This window comes from Mesoplodon bidens (genome assembly GCF_964165515.1).
Source record: "Mesoplodon bidens genome assembly, chromosome: 7".
NCBI classification, from domain to species: domain Eukaryota; kingdom Metazoa; phylum Chordata; class Mammalia; order Artiodactyla; family Ziphiidae; genus Mesoplodon; species Mesoplodon bidens.
In genome coordinates this window covers 83,395,329-83,412,036 of record NC_138164.1, presented here as the reverse complement: position 1 = coordinate 83,412,036, position 16,708 = coordinate 83,395,329, and the positions used below count along the sequence as shown (strand labels likewise).

Sequence of the window (16,708 nt, the reverse complement as noted above, 5' to 3'; positions counted from 1 at the left end):
CATCTGATTTCCACATTAAAATGAAAATTCTTTGGCCCTTTCCTCAGAGAATCTAATCTAATATGTCTACAGTAGGGACAAGGAAATAGCCTTTTTAATAAGCATCCCAGGGGATTCTGATTTAGGTACACTGAGGAGTGTACTTTGAGAAATACTGATCAGAGGAAACATATATTTTCTGCATAGGAATATTGAAATTAGCTTGCAAATTTTGTACTTATAATAAAGGCTTCAACTTATCTGGTTTAAAAATAATGAATTTCTTTGGCTGCTTTATTTAAGAATGTTTTTAATGTAGCCTGTCCCACCCCATGCAAACATGCAGCTATTTGCCAACACAGTCTAGTTTCAGCATTCTTGTTTGTATTATGTTATTTTTTTCTTCAGTGTGTATTTATACAGAGATTAGATTTTATAGACATAGCTATAGTTTCATTCACAAAACGATTCTCAGAAAAAAAATGAGCTAGGATCTGACCACTTTCTAGGTGGGAAAATATGGGCTAATTACTTAATATGTCCAAAATTCCTTCCCCCTAGTGATAAAACATGTATAAGTATAATGTGTTGCAAGGAAGTAAGGGTTGAGTGACAGAAAGTAAGCATCTAGCACACTGCCAGGGAAATAATTAGTCCTCAACATTACTGGCTGAATCTGTAACTTACATGTCATATAAAATACCAATTGAAATAAAGACATACATACAATGTGTAAAAGGGATTCAGTCTCTTTCAATATTTTTCTGAATTGTAGTGTCAGAAAAAAACAGTTTTCCCCCATTTTTATGTGAACTTTTTTTTGTAGAATGAGCTCACATTTCATTTTGTGGCATCTGAAGGAAAAAGCTACATGTTCTCAACAATATAAAGCTTACTCAACCATATCTGCTTCTTGCCAACATGTCACTTAAATTCTTCATGCATTTTCTTGTTTCTTTTATAATTTAAAGTGGCCCCCTCCCCCGCCTTTTCTGCCCAATGCTAAGAACGTAGCTTACTGCAAAGACCAGAAATGAATGACTGCCAGCATTAGAAAAGATAAAATTAAAAACAAAATAACAACAACAAAAAAAAAAACAAGAAAAAGAGGAAGGCCAGTGATTGGGGACTTTCCTTTCTACTCCTACCATCTCTGTTCATGCACACAGCATTCAAAGTGCCCTAGGGTGCTAGGCTTTTTATTTCCCTCTGCCATTCCAGCCCCTTGTCCACCATTCTATGGAGATCACGACCAACCTTACCCATTGTGAGACTACTTAATTTTAAAATCCAGAATCCTCTACTTGTCCAAAGGATTGTTGGTGTTTATGCTGTCCTACTTTAAGATGCATCTTTTTGGTCCTGCCATCTTTAGGTCAACTCGAAAAATGAACCTTCTTTAAAGGCATTAGTGTGATATGGTAATATAATTTCAATAACTATATTTAATGTTTAACTGGATTAGCAAAATTATTAGCAACATAATTTGGAGCTTTCAGACTCAGAACAGAAGCTAGGTCATGTCATACTAGTTTTCCATACTATTTTTCTTGAGGGTATTGCAAGTATTTAAATCAGTGTTCCTAAATGGAATTGGTTAGGATGGTTTGGAATTGACTTCCACATTGGTCTCAAATCATCCACATGAGCTTGGAGGAAAATACATTCTCCATTCAGGTTTTTGTTGTTGTTGTTGTTTTTCATCCGTAATAAGGGAGGATAAGGCTGAGTTCCAAAATCTGTTCACCAACACTTTCGTCTTGCCTATACCAAGTAAAAGTTTTTATTAAGGACTGCTCTTTCTGAAATGCAATACACTCTGGTAGGGTAAAATCTCTCTAATCCTTTCAGTCAGGTAATATAAAATTGGCAATATACTGAGTTGTATTTCTCTGTGCTAGACACTATTCTTTTTGTACATTAGCTTATTTGATCCTCTTGACAAATCTATATGAAAGAGGCAATGTTACTGCATTTTCATTGATGAGAAAAATGTGGCTAAGAGATGTTAATTGACATTTCTAAAATCATTTAGCTAGTAAAGCTGACTCAAAGTCTGTTTGTTTCCATATTCTTTGGATTTAACACATATGACAGCACAAACATTTCCTGTAACCCCTACCCCATGCATCTCAAGCTACTCACTGAGTAAGTGCTTCTAGATGCTCAGAGTTGTGTGCTGAACAGAGTTAAAAGATGGGGAATTAATTAGAAACCCTTTTGAGGATAAACAGAAGGAAGTCACAGAAAGTCATATCCTCCATAGGGACATGAGATAAAGGCTAACCCAGAATCTACATTAGCCTTTGCCGATACCTTAGCTCAGCTGAAAGGACTGCTTTGGAAGGCAGCAGGTCATCGCATGCTTTTTGTTCCATTTTTCCTAAGGAGCATTCACTGAGCTCAATTCCCTCCTGACCCTACCCCTAGAAGAATCATATCAAGAATAAACTATGATTTTATTATTTTGGCTGAGTCAGTTAAGAATTTTGAAATTCATTTAAGGAATTAATTTACTTTGATTTTTAATAAAATAATTAAATGTTGATTGCTTGAGGTATCCAATATAAAATCAACACACTGAATTGTAATAATTTCTACATATAGTAATAGCCATCATGTCTTAGGATTTCCTGAAGGACTAAGAGTACAGCTATATGCAGGTACTGAGAGAGAACTTAATATACTTTCTTCAATCTTAATGGCCCTAAATGTTGGACATTATTATTTTCCATTTTATAGGTGAGAAATTTAAGTCTCAGAATGGTTAAGAAACCTATCCAAAGGCAGGGAGTTTGATATGTATGTGTAGAATGAAATCTATTACCACTTTGCCCTAAAAAATGTTATATAACTAAAAATTGTTGACAGGTTATGACAAAAGTATAGAGACATGTAAACCAAATGAAACGTAATATCACCATAAATTAAAGCTAGATATGAACATATTTAGGAACTCATCTTTGTAAGATAGTTCAGTATGCTACCCATTGAACAATACTACACAGTTGCAGTATAGATTTAATAGGTGAGTAATATAAATAAGCAAATGTCTCCCAGGAACTACACTTATAGGAAAGAGTTTCAATGAAAAGATCCCAAAGGTACCAAAAATATCACCTTACAATAGAACTGAAAAGCCAACAGTAACCACTATAGGTGCATCTCTTGCAAGGTAAACTGCGCAAAGCTGAGAACTCAGTGACTCTGCTTTGGGTTTTTTTTTTTTTTTAATTTTTTTTTCTGCTTTATAACAAATTTAATCAGTTATACATATACATATGTTCCCATATCCCCTCCCTTTTGCGTCTCCCTCCCACCCTCCCTATCCCACCCCTCCAGGCGGTCACAAAGCACCGAGCTGATCTCCCTGTGCTATGCGGCTGCTTCCCACTAGCTATCTACCTTACGTTTGGTAGTGTATATATGTCCATGCCGCTCTTTCACTTTGTCACAGCTTACCCTTCCCCCTCCCCATATCCTCAAGTCCATTCTCTAGTATGTCTGTGTCTTTATTCCTGTCTTACCCCTATGTTCTTCATGACATTTTTTTTTCTTAAATTCCATATATATGTGTCAGCATACGGTATTTGTCTTTCTCTTTCTGACTTACTTCACTCTGTATGACAGACTCTAGGTCCTCTGCTTTGGGTTTTGAAAATGACCTGGAAATCTTTTTCAGGCCAACTCACTCTTCAAAAAACAACTGAATACAGGTGAACAAATCGTCTTCAGCTCATTATTGTAATTCCCTTTGACTGTAGCATGTTCTATCATGATTCTACGTGGCTGGAGAATTTTTTAAATTACCTTATACTCTACAATAACTAGAATAGTTTTGGATATAAGGTAGGTACCAACTATACCAATGCGGCTTAATTACAGAAGAGATGACATGGAGAGTAATCATATGATAGAAGAGAGAGAGCACTAGGGAAAGTTCTGGGTTCTTGTTTTGCTTTTCCTCTGTGGTCTTAGGGAAGTCTCAGTCACTCTGGACCTCAGTTTTCTCACCTCTAATATGAAGGGCTTTGGATGAGAACACAACCTTGTATTCACAGCATGTTTCCCAATAACAGACTCTTTAAAGTACACTCAAAGAGATTAAAATATTCGAAAGCAGCATCAAGCAAGTCAGACATAATTTGCAATGCAATCACTGCCTATGGTATAACGATGTCTCCTAGTATTCATGAAAGCATTTTCAGAGCACAGTGTTTATTTGGTTGAACTTTAGATTGTGTCTGAATGGAATGGTTTACTTTCGATATATATTTTTTTGCATCTTATGATCATGAAGCAACATTTCTAAATGTCCCAGTAAACATGTGCCCCTTTCTGATGCAGACTTAACATGATCTATGTCTTTTCTTTTCCCTTAGCAGCAAATTATACCCTGTTCTATGATCCACTCAATTGACATATGATGACACATATGCATACACACACAGTAATCTATGGCAAAAATATACACACTTTTTCATTTAATAGTCAGAATTTCATAGCACAACTATGAAGAGTTTATGATAAACTATGTGCAAACTAGTTGAGAGTACATGATCTCCAAAGCTCTTTTCAAAATTGGTTTTGTATAAAGTCCCTTTTATGTGATGATTCTTAAGACATACAGCAGTTGACCTTTTTCTATATCAGCAGTTCTCAAATTGTTTTCAATAGTAGAAAAAAAAATCTACATTTTCTTCCCTTAATTTTTCTAAATGTTTCTACCTTTTATAGCTTGCTGATGGATGATGAAATTGATTAACAAGTAGAAAATAAAGTTGTAGAAACTTTTATATTAATCTTGCCTATGTAGCTTGAAAGCATCCTTTTCTATTCATTGATGCTTATGCTCACGGCTTTGATTTGATAGTACAATTTATGCAATTTAAATTTACTTGTAGCTATATAAGTTAAATATTGCTAATCATACACTTTTGTGCTAAATCATATTCTATATGGTAAAATTAAATATCACAATTTTTCATGGTGTTCACCAAAGTGCACAGTACCATCCAGGAACCAAAACACTTTTCAAAGACCCACCCGATTTACCAGGTAATCCTCATTATTTCTCCTGCTTCCCCTCTTCTTCGGCGATCTTTTGTTTCTTTTGGATGACGACTGTCACTCTTGTTAATTTTGTGCTGTCCAATTGATTGGCATCCAAGTTTTCATTTATTCTGCTATGTCCAGATCAATCACAGATACAAAAATTTCATGAAAATAATAACAACTATATAGTAATAGCTGCACAGGCTAACCTCTGTCAAGTACTCACTGTGTTCCAGGGAATATGGTAAACTCTGTTTTTAGATGAACTCATTCAGTCTTTACCACAGCCCCCTCCGGTAGTTCCTATGAGTAGTCTTATTTTCTACATGAGAAAACTGGATAAAAAGGCTAAGCAATTCACCTAACATCACACAACTAGCAAATGTTGCATGATACTAATGTCAATTACAAAATATCATTTCTCTCATTGTCCTTAGCAAAAGTTATTTTTGATATTGCTTAACTGACTTTATTTGCTCTTTCCTCTATTCACACTTCAAACTTTGTTTAAAACCTTGTTGTTAATATTTATCCAACTTTACCTTATATATAAATATTTCTGAATGTGACTAGATTATAGGTACATGTATTTGTAACTAATATATTATTGTATTGCCTTGATGTCTTATGTAACAACTGATTTATTGCAGGTACACTTTTGATGTGTGATAATGAAAACATCAAAAACATTTCTGAATGTTATGAAGATAAGTTCAAATGGAATTTTTTGGATTTTCTAGAGAAGAAAATTTAATATTAAACATTATCTGTTTAATCAGGTTACTTAAGTGATTTAGTCCTATTAAAAAAGATTTTCCTCTAGAAGTCAGTTAAAAATAGCACACATGCACCCACAACACACAAGCACTCTCATAACACACATGAGAAAGCATAATTTCATTACACCCATATACCGCCAGTGGTTTCAATTACATAGAGTTTGGTCTGGGACAATTGTACAGTCAATTCATAAATGCTTGAGGTGTCTCTTTCATTAATTATAAAGAAAATTTAGTGCACAAAGATATTCCACAAATAAGTCATTTAAAAAACTGCTATTGCGGGCTTCCCTGGTGGGGCACTGGTTGAGAATCCGCTCTCCGATGCAGGGGACACGGGTTCGTGCCCCTGTCCCGGAAGATCCCACATGCCGTGGAGCCGCTGGGCCCGTAAGCCATGGCCACTGAGCCTGCGCGTCCGGAGCCTATGCTCCGCGACGGGCCCGTGTACTGCAAAAAAAAAAAAAAAAAAAAAAAAAAAAGAACTGCTATTGTAATTAGGCAACTAAGGCCCTGAAAAGGGATTTAAAAAGTCAAAACATTTTTGCCAATATCTTCTTAGCCTGGAAGAGACATTTCTCTAACTCAATTACACAGAATGGAGAAATTCTTACAAAGAAATATATGCAGGGTCATGTAAAGGTGTGTGTGGGGTAAGACTCTTTGTGTACTGGGCTTGGGACAAAAAAAATATAGTACCTCAGATCAATTTGGGGGAATTAAAGTAAGACTCCTTTTGATATCAAATTTATTTGCTTAAAAATGAAAATTTTTTGGTGCTTATTGTGTTCTTATTGTGACTCTTGTCTTTCCTTTATCCTATCCATCAACTTGATTCTGAGGAGAGCTTGAGGCACAGAGCAAATAGGAGCCTGGGGCATCTTCAGTATATAGTACCATCTAAAAGTACATTCCAAAGTAAACATGTGGTGTGACTGCTGATCAGAGGGCCGAGGACAGACCTGTAGGGTGACTCCTGTTGGGAGGACTATAACCGACCATCTGCTTAAAGTTCTTGCTTGATGGAAAACCACCAGAAGTCAGTAGACCTTCACTCCTCCCCTACCACGTTCTCTCCCATTAAGTCATTTAAAACCAAAGGTATCAAGAGTAGGATCACAGCATAAAGGAACAGAGGTTCAGCAGACTAAAGCACAAGCCTTCTCCAGCACTCCACGGGTCCCTTTTCACCAAGAACTTCTAAAGATTTTTTCACCCTACTATTCCTTTCAATACCTATACTACTTCTTTCAGAAGTGAATTGCTGGCTGCCTTGGAACAACAATTTAATGCTTCTACAGAATAAGGCTATTTAAAAAGTACAGTTATTCTATTCTGAAGATATGTTTGCTTTCTTTGACCACATTTATTTGTGTACAGGTTAAATGGATTTCTGCACTAGCTACATCATTCATTAAATTAACTCTTTTTTTTGAATTTATATATACTTTATAAACAGGAGAGGCAATATGCCAGGAAATTACAGCTCTTTTTACCTCTATGGGGTTCAGCAGTAAAACAGAGAACAGTTCTTGGCTATTGTTGAAGGTGAACATTTAGCTTTCTTTCAGGACAAATGAAGGAACTCTGACTGAGGGGGCATAGATGTTGTTCACTTTGGTGAAAATTATGGAATTTTTGTGCTTCAGCATACAAAGTTGCTACAGAAAACGCAGGGATAAGGAAAAAATAAAAACAGAAAGCTATTCAAAAATTCATATTTAAAAGACAGAATTGTTTTAGAGTTTTCATCCCTGTGGGTAGAATACTATTTTACAGTAACTATCTTTCTCTAATTGCAGCATTTACTTTAGTGAACACATTCACTAACCTTAAAACAGAACTGAACTTAGACCTATTGGAAAGATAAAAGCAAGGTATTAAAGAGCTATGCCCAGAAAGAGATGTTGAAGCAAATATTTTTTTTTTTTTTTTTGCACCAAGAGTCTCAGATCTGTGTTCTCCACACTTTGAAAAGAACTTAATAATAAAAGACAAGTGATAACACCCGAAGGCAATAGGAAAATTTAGCAACTGCCACCCTCTGCTAGTGCATTCAACACAACTGAAGTATGTGAAATGCCTTTTGCTTCACATACAGGACCACTGACTAAGAAATTAAGTTAGCATAAGTCTTTGGCTAGAAAGCCTACTGTCACAGGTGGTCATGGTTCAGCCACACAGTTTTTCTCAGCCGGGCAATAAGTGCACCTCTACTAATGCAATTGTTCTTGAAAACCTCTTCAGTTTTGGTTCTAATGCGCACATTAACCAAATGCGTACAAGAACTCTTAAATATTACAAAGAGAATGGCCTTCTGTTAGAGTCCATTGAAACATAAGCTCTTCTTTGCAAAATGACATATTGATAATACCCAATTCATTGTCAAGTTCTCTCACTGTCACAAGGTAATCTGGGTATCCAGTACAATAAATTGTGACAGAGTAATCACAATAATAAGACATGCCACCGATTAGGAAAAGTTTCGCTTTTTTAAGCCCAGCATGCTCTTTTGGTTGAGTTGGCAAGAGAGAAAATTTAAAGACTTTTCACAGTTTTTACATACAACCAACACTGCAGAAGTTTCATATCTAAAGTAAACTAGGAATGACTAATTCGATTTTTGTTGTGAAAAGTGCATTGACTATTTTTTTAAATTTATCCTTATAAAAATTAACACTTTTATAAGGTGGTGGCTCTTTGTTTTTGTAGTACATAACCAACATTAAAACTTCGATTTCTTAGCCACTTAAATTATAGTATCCTTAAAAAGCAAGTGTACTTTTGGAACACTAGAGATTCACTGTGCTTAAAATCATTGTGGGCAGGGCTTCCATTGTTTAAATATTTATTATTCTCTGCATATACTGACAGGCATATACTTAAATGCCCCATACTTTGAGAATTTCCTTTCTCTAGAAGAATTCACAAGTAAGTATTAACCACAACACAAGAGTTCAGAGTAAATAGCAAGACACTTCAAAAAAATAACAATTATGGGGCTTCCCTGGTGGCGCAGTGGTTGAAGTCCACCTGCCGATGCAGGGGACACGGGTTCATGCCCCAGTCCGCGGAGCGGCTGGGCCCATGAGCCATGGCCGCTGAGCCTGCGCGTCCAGAGCCTGTGCTCCACAACGGGAGAGGCCACAACAGTGAGAGGTCCGTGTAACGCAAAAAAAAAAAAAAAACAATTATGCATGATAAGCACTGAGTGTAGAGCTAGAAACAAATACTAAAATGGGTTGTTATTGGAGCAAGTTATTATAGTACCGGGAAGCAAAGTGATTTTAAAACCATCTGCCGTTTGTGAACTCAAGTGACAAGCAATCCTTAAAAGAAAATAAAGAATACAGCTCATATTGCATTTTAGTCTGGGAAAGTCACCTGGGCTTTGTTTGCAAGCAAAGACTAAGTTCATCAACAAACAGTCCTCACACTAAAAGGGAAGTTTGGTTACAAGAGCCTGAAAGAGGGTGTGTCAGTTAGGAATGGAATCAAGAATTTTGCTGCCCTGACTTTTCATACATAATGAGTTTCCTTCATACTTCTCAATTTCAGAATTAGATATAATCCTATTTCCCCTCTTCATTTTCCAGCAGAAACATAATCAGATAATGTTTCCATTCACATAGATTTGAAAAGATCCTTATCCTGTGTGGGTCATTTTATTTTATAGTAGCCAAGGCAGAGAGGTTGCTGCCAGTATGATGTTCAGGCCATGCAGAATAAAGGCTCAGTCCTGGGCAATGAAACAGTCCACCTTTGTGCTGCTCTTGTGGAAGAAGAATGAAAGCCCATCACCAGCTTTGGGACTTGATCAACAGTGGGGAATCACAAAACTCTTTTCAATCAACGCATTTTAAACCTCCACTAAAAATAGCTCTTCTGTGCTTGGGCTTAAAGTCCCATCTATGGCCAGGGATGGAATACAGTACTTAATTGTTTCTGACTACGTTCCTTGCATCAGCACTCTGAGAGTGTCTTCTAACTTTTAATCGTCTTGTGTGCTCTTTAATTAGACCTGTTCACAAGACAGCCAAAGGAAAATGCCTACCACTAAGCCTACTCGAGACATTAAAACAGTCTGATTCACAAGTCCAGGAACTTTTGTGCAAGGCTAACCATCTCCCAAGATTTGTCATTTTTCTCTGGTTCCCTGTGCCTTAAATCAGACAGACTTGGGGGAGGAGGTAAGCGCTGTGGCTATTAAGACAGCTCCGTTGCATACAGAGACTGCCTGGTGACATTACTCTCCTTGTCTAATTTCCTTTTTTATTTCGTCTCTTACCGCGTGTTATCTGTTTGCTACTACTAGCGCTGGAGGGAAACATGGCTTTGGAAGGAACACTTGGTCCCCTCACTGGGAGGAATACTAAGGATTTCTTTAAGGGCTAGGATAACTAGAAAAGGGCTCTACTCCCTCAGAAGGATTTCAGAGCCCGAATTATAGACAGACCCCCCTAACTTAGGCGGGAGATGCAAACAGCTGAAGTGTCTGTCCTTGGCCTCCACAGGTGACCTGCGGTTGGACCAACCTACCGGCAACTCCCCTCAGCTCAGGTCACTCACGCTCCTGGACTCACCTGGTGCTGAGGACCAGCGCCGGCAGGAGAGGCAGCAGGTAGTGCGCTGGGCTGAATTTCATGCTTGTCACCTGCCCTGCCGGGATCCTCCTTTCCTCGCTGCCTGCGCTCTCCCTCCTCCTCCTCCGGGTCCTGTCGCTCCTCAGTGCCCGGCTCTGTCCCTGGCCAGCAATGAGCCCTCTCCAGCAGCGGATGGAAGGAAACCGACAAACGGACGGACGCCTCACGAAAGCAGGCGCTGAGAGTGGGGAGTATCTTCGGGAGTGATGTCACCGGCGAGGCGAGCCCTGCCCGGGATTGTTCGCCGCCGCAGCTCCCGAGACCCGAGGGCGCGTTGTCACTCGCGCTGGAGGCGGCGCGGGGAGAGGGAGGGGGTGCCCAGTGATGGACCCGCGCGCTCCGGTCAACGGGCTGCACTCACCCGGCTACACGCCCGCCTGGGGCTGATCTTTTTATTCCCGCTTCTCCATAGGATGGGGAAGGGAGAGGCGGGGGCCAGGAGAGAAATCTAATCTGCCAGTAACTGAACCGGCGTTCGCGGCAGGAGGTGAAACAGAATTCACTGGGAAAGACTATCGGAGGCTAGAGTCATGGGCAGGCGCCCCTCACTTGATTAAACAGTGTTTGTAAAAACGTTGCTCTGGAGAGAATGTTTAAAATATTATTCTAATTAAAAATGCATAATGACTCGTTTGATGCGAATGGAAGGACAGTAGGAGCGAGCAGCGTCCAGAAATGCACCCTGAGACCGTATTCCAATTGCAAGCTCCTAAGTCCGCAAGCGTGGACTCTAAAGAGGTTTCCGGACAGTTAAGACGTCTGCTGTTTCTGTGATTTGAAAATTTCTGACCTTCCTATAATTTCAATGTGACTCTGTACCACCAACTGGTAGTGGGGTTGGAGTTGGTGACCCAGGTTCACTCACATAAAGGGTGGCTTTTCTTCAGGTGAGGAAACATAACTGAGAAAATCATCAAAATGTTAGTAATTAACTCGGAGTGGTGGTATTGGAAGGCAGAAGATTTTTATCTGTCATTCTTTTTCTGTAGTTTCCAAATTTTCTATAATGAACATCTGATATTTAGTAAGCTTTATTTTGAAAAATTAATTAGAAAAATGAAATAATAGAACTCTAATACAAAATAACATTTTGCAAAAGTAATCCTAGAAAATAGTGCCAACTTCATCTACTAAGACATTCAATTCTAGGATCTTTACAACAAGGGTATTCTGGCAGGATAACCTTGTTAAATAAATGTTTGTAAAGCACTACTTCATGCACTGTTTCATTTGATTGTTTCAAGAGCCAACCTAGAGAAATATAAATACTCCCTATCATAGAGATGAGGAAAGATCTCATCGAGATCTGAGCTGTATTTTTTTTTTTTTTCAACAAAGAACTGTGTTCTTCTAAATCTTAAGCAAACCCTACTGTTGCCTGGAACATCATACTTAGCATAACAAACTCAGTGATTAACACAAAGTTGATGTTCAATAGAGGTTGACATGCACCAGAGACCCTAGAGGGCAAAGGTCAGATGTTCTCCAGGAATTCCTATCCAGATGGTTCAGCTCATATTACACTTTTTTCAGGGGCTAGCCATTTACAGTAAAATTTAGATGAAACTTCCCCTTTAGTCTATTTTTTTGAGACATTACCTGTAGGAAAAATACATTTGTTATAAAGCTTTATTTTAAAGAGGATACCGATTTAAAGAATTAACTGCCTAATTTACCGATCTGTTTTTGCTTTTGCTTCTAATGGGATTGGAGTTAAAACACTCATACAGAACAGATATTACTTTAAAAAGCCTAAGCCAACAAAATAGATGAGTAATAACTTTTGTAAACTGGATACCACCCTCTGGGGCCATAGTAAAATCCACAACAGATATAACTAGGAATACACAAATCAACTCACTTGTGAATTGCATGTCATTTACAAAGAAAAATTGCACTACACTTTCCTAAAACAGAATTCTGACTCCGAAGAAAAATACGTGTTTCAGTTTGCTTCTGCTAGAATTATCTAACAATAGATTCTCTGCTCAGTTTAGAAGGTGATCATTTGAGTTGTATACTCAACAAAGACATATGACTGCTTACTCTCTGGGGAATAACACTCATATTTGTACAACACATTTTTGTTTAGCTAACAACTTTGAATTTATTGTGTGCTAATCATAGGAATCAAGTGTGGTAGTCATTCCTATTATTCTCCTCTTTTGCGGTTGAGGTGACTGAGTGGTTATGTAATTTGCTCAAGGTCCCTCAGTAAATTCTACAGTGGACATGGCATTCAAATTCAGTCTGCATTACTTCAAAACATTTGTTTTCTTGAGAAAGGGTTTTTTACAATATGCTTACATAAGAAAAGCTTTTCCCCACCCTAAATTGTATTACTTTAAATTAGATGTGCAACATGAACAACAGACTACTGTAGACTGTCAACCAAGAAAGGGAATCACCAAAATGAACTTTGTTTAGACGGTGTTTCACAGTTATGTTGTGCCACTGCACTGGATATCAATAACAAGCCACAAGGTTTGTTGACCTTTATGCATTTTCTGTAAGCAGAAAAAAAGATATCCAACTTAGGAGGGCACAGGAGCATCAGGCAAGCATATCTTGGACAGTGAAGCTAAGTGAGATTGTGGAAATTCCTGCAGATTTAGAGGACTGAAGTATTATATTATGAATCCCAGTATAGATCTGCCTCCCAGCAGAAGACATTTCTTCTTAGGGAACTACAAGAACATGTCTCCATCACCCATGACATTCTGTCCAGACTGTCACAGGAAAACTCAAATCCAGACTTGATTTTATGGCTTCAGAGAGTTGGTATGTGAGTTATAAATGTGGCAGTGCAGACAGGAGACTCAGCTGAAACTACTTGTCCTATGCTGAGTTGCAACACTGAATTCAGCAAAAGTTTTTTGTAGTAACTATACCCAAGTCTGGATAAAGAACATGAAGAAAGCCCATGCAGTTTCACTGAGAGGGTAGTCTTCATAAAATGCTGGAAATAGGAGACACAGAGGTTATTTTTTTAAAACAGCTTTATTGTGTACCTTGATTCAGGTACCCAAAACATCATTTCAAAGTATATAATTGATTTTTAATATATTGCCAAGGTTTTGAAAGCATCACTATTATCTAATTCCAGAACATTTTCATCAACCCCAAAATAAACCCTATGCCCACTAGCAGTCACCCACCACTCCCTTTCTCTCTTCTCTCATCCTTGGCAACCACTAATCTAATTACTGTCGCTAATGGATGTGCCTAATTCTTGACATTTTATATAAATTGAATCATACTACATATGGCCTTGTGTAACTAATTTCCTTAGTATCGTTTCAAGGTTCATCTATGTTGTAGCATGTGTCAGTACTTCATTCTTTTTTATTGTGGAATAATGCTCCACTGAAGACATATACCACGTTGTATTTATCAGTTCATCAATTGATAGACATTAGGGTCGTTTCCATGTTTTGCCTATATGCTATGAACATCCATATAAAGTTTCCTTTGTGAATATCTGTTTCCAATTCTCTTGGAATATAACTAGGAGAGGAATTCCTGAGTCATATAATCACACTATGTTTAATTTTTTGAGAAACTGCCAAACTGCTTTCCAAAATAACTGTATCATTGTACATTCCCACTATTAGTACAAGATGTCAATTTCTCTACATCCTTGCCAACACTTGGTATTTTTAATTATTATTATTATCATTATTATAGCCATTCTAGTGGGTATGAGTAGTATCTTATTGTGGTTTGGATTTGTGTTTACCTCATGGTTAATCTTTTTTTTTTTTAATAAATTTATTTATTTTTATTTATTTATTTTTGGCTGTGTTGGGTCTTCGTTTCTGTGCGAGGGCTTTCTCTAGTTGCGGTGAGTGGGGGCCACTCTTCATCGCGGTGCGCGGGCCTCTCACTGTCACGGCCTCTCTCGTTGCAGAGCACAGGCTCCAGACATGCAGGCTCAGTAGTTGTGGCTCACGGGCCCAGTTGCCCCGTGGCATGTGGGATCTTCCCAGACCAGGCCTCGAACCTGTGTCCCCTTCATTGGCAGGTAGATTCTCAACTACTGCGCCACCAGGGAAGCCCTGGTGGCCTTGTTAAGATGCATGTTCTCAGGCTGCATAACCTATGGAATTAGAATCCATGTGTGCAGAAGTTACTGATTTACGTTTTAAAACTAAATTTGCAGGTAATTTTTCTGCACATTATTATTTTTTTATTTTTTATTTTTTTTTATTTTTTTATTTTTTATTTTTTTTTGCTTTATAACAAATTTAATCAGTTATATATATACATATGTTCCCATATTCATGGTTAATCTTACTGAACATCTTTTCACGTGCTTGTTGGCCATTCATATACAGTTTTTGGAGATATATTTCTTCAAATTCTTTGCCCATTTTGTCATTTATGATTTATTTCTGAATTTTAAGAGTTCTTTATACATCCTGGATACAATTTATTTGCTAGATATACAACTTGAAAATGTTTTCTCCCAATCCATGGGTTATCTTTTCATTTTCTTGATGGTGTCATTTTCAGCAAAAACGTTTTTAATTTTCATGAAGTCCAATTAACATGTCTTTTTCTTTTGTTACTGTGCTCTTGGTATTTGAGAAGGTTTTGCTTCACCCAAGATCATGAAGATTTATGTCTATATTTTCTTCTAAGAGTTTTATAGTTTTATCTTTGATTCATTTGGAGTTTGTTTTTGTGTATGGTAAGAAAGAGGGGTCGAACTTAATTCTTTGCATGTGGGTATCTAGTTGTCCTAGCATCATTTGTTGAAAAGGTTATTATTTCCCCCATTTAATTGTTCTGCTATTTCCTCTCTCTCAGAGTAATATGTTTTCATCATTTCTGCATTTCCTATTCTACTTTTATGTTCTAAACTCCAACATCTCCTAGAGTTTCATCCTTGATCCTCCTCTTTTAAAATTCCGTATTTTTCTTTCCATGGTGAACTTACAGTTTTGTGGGTTTTACTATCTATAATATGGTTAGTCTTCAGCCTAGATTTCTTCACTGAGCTCTTACATAGATTTCTCTTCGGCACCTCAAAGTCAAACTCAATCACAATGAAATTTTGTTCTTCTCACCATCTGATCATCTTTCTTTTTGTTCCTTTATATGTCCATCAAGTCAGTCACCCAAACCTGGGAATCATCATGACTTTTAGCTCTAACTTCTCCCACATTTGGTCAATCAACAAGTCCTACGGATTTTACTAAGTATTGCTTTGTAATAATCACCTACCCGTATGTTAAACCTGTCACCAGGGCTTTATTTAGGGTCCACTATCTTTTGTTTCTGAAGTGTGTTCCTTACTCAGAGGTGTATTTTCCTCAAATCCATTCCTCCAGTATAATATACTTAAGCTGTAAATATTTTTATTGCCTTAAAGATCCTAGGGAATTACTCTTAATAATATTTTCAATACACGTCTCTTCTCTGTTCTTTCTTTAACTTTCATGTTCTACTCCTAAGAGAGCAACAGAAGTTTTCCTTGATGTGACTTTAAATTTTTCACATTATTCCTTCTTCCAGAAGTGTTCTATTACCCACCTTACCTGTATAGTCAGCCCTCTATATCTGTGAGCTCTGAATCTGCAGATTCAACCAACCGTGGATGGGAAATAATTGAAAAAGAAAATTCCAGAAAGTTCCAAATCAAAACGAATTTTCTGTGCACTGGCAACTATTTACATAGCATTTATATTGTATTTACAACTATTTAGATACCATTTATACTGTATTAGGTATTATAACTAATCTAGAGATGATGATTTAAAGTATACTGGGAAACTTGCATAGGTTATATGCAAATACTATGCTTTTTTATATAAGGGATTTGAGCATGCCAGAATTTTGGTATCCATGGGTGTCCGGGAACCAATTCCCCTCAGAGTTATGGAGGGATGACTATAACTTACTTTAATTATTTAAACCTTACCAAGGCCATCACGTCTTTCTAGAATATTGTCCTTAACCCATCTGCCACCACAAACTTGGTAAGTCCTCCCTTTCAAATGTGTTATGGCATGTGACAGATTGCCTTGATATTGAATTTATAATATTACTTAGTAATAATATATTTCTGTTCCTTACTATGCTATAAATCTATTAAGAATAGGAGAGGGGCATTTCTCATTTTTCTCAGTGCTAAAGAAGGTGAGATGTTGTAAAATTTTATTTTAATTTATGTATTTTCTCAATCAATCACTAATTTTATTCAGATATTTGTCGACCCAGGGGTTAAAGGCCTAAAAAAAAGATGTT

The 16,708-nt window shown here is 37.3% G+C and overlaps 1 protein-coding gene across 1 annotated transcript in view; it reads right to left on the bottom strand.

The window, feature by feature from the left end:
- Positions 1–10,458, bottom strand: part of LUZP2 (leucine zipper protein 2) — a gene marked incomplete at both ends in the record, with an annotated part of 467,601 nt that extends 457,143 nt beyond the window's left edge. Inside the window, one exon of the mRNA XM_081240711.1 lies at positions 10,397–10,458. Coding sequence (XP_081096837.1) covers positions 10,397–10,458 — 62 coding nt within the window. The remainder of the gene's footprint in view (positions 1–10,396) is intronic.
- Between the last annotated feature and the right edge of the window lie 6,250 nt (positions 10,459–16,708).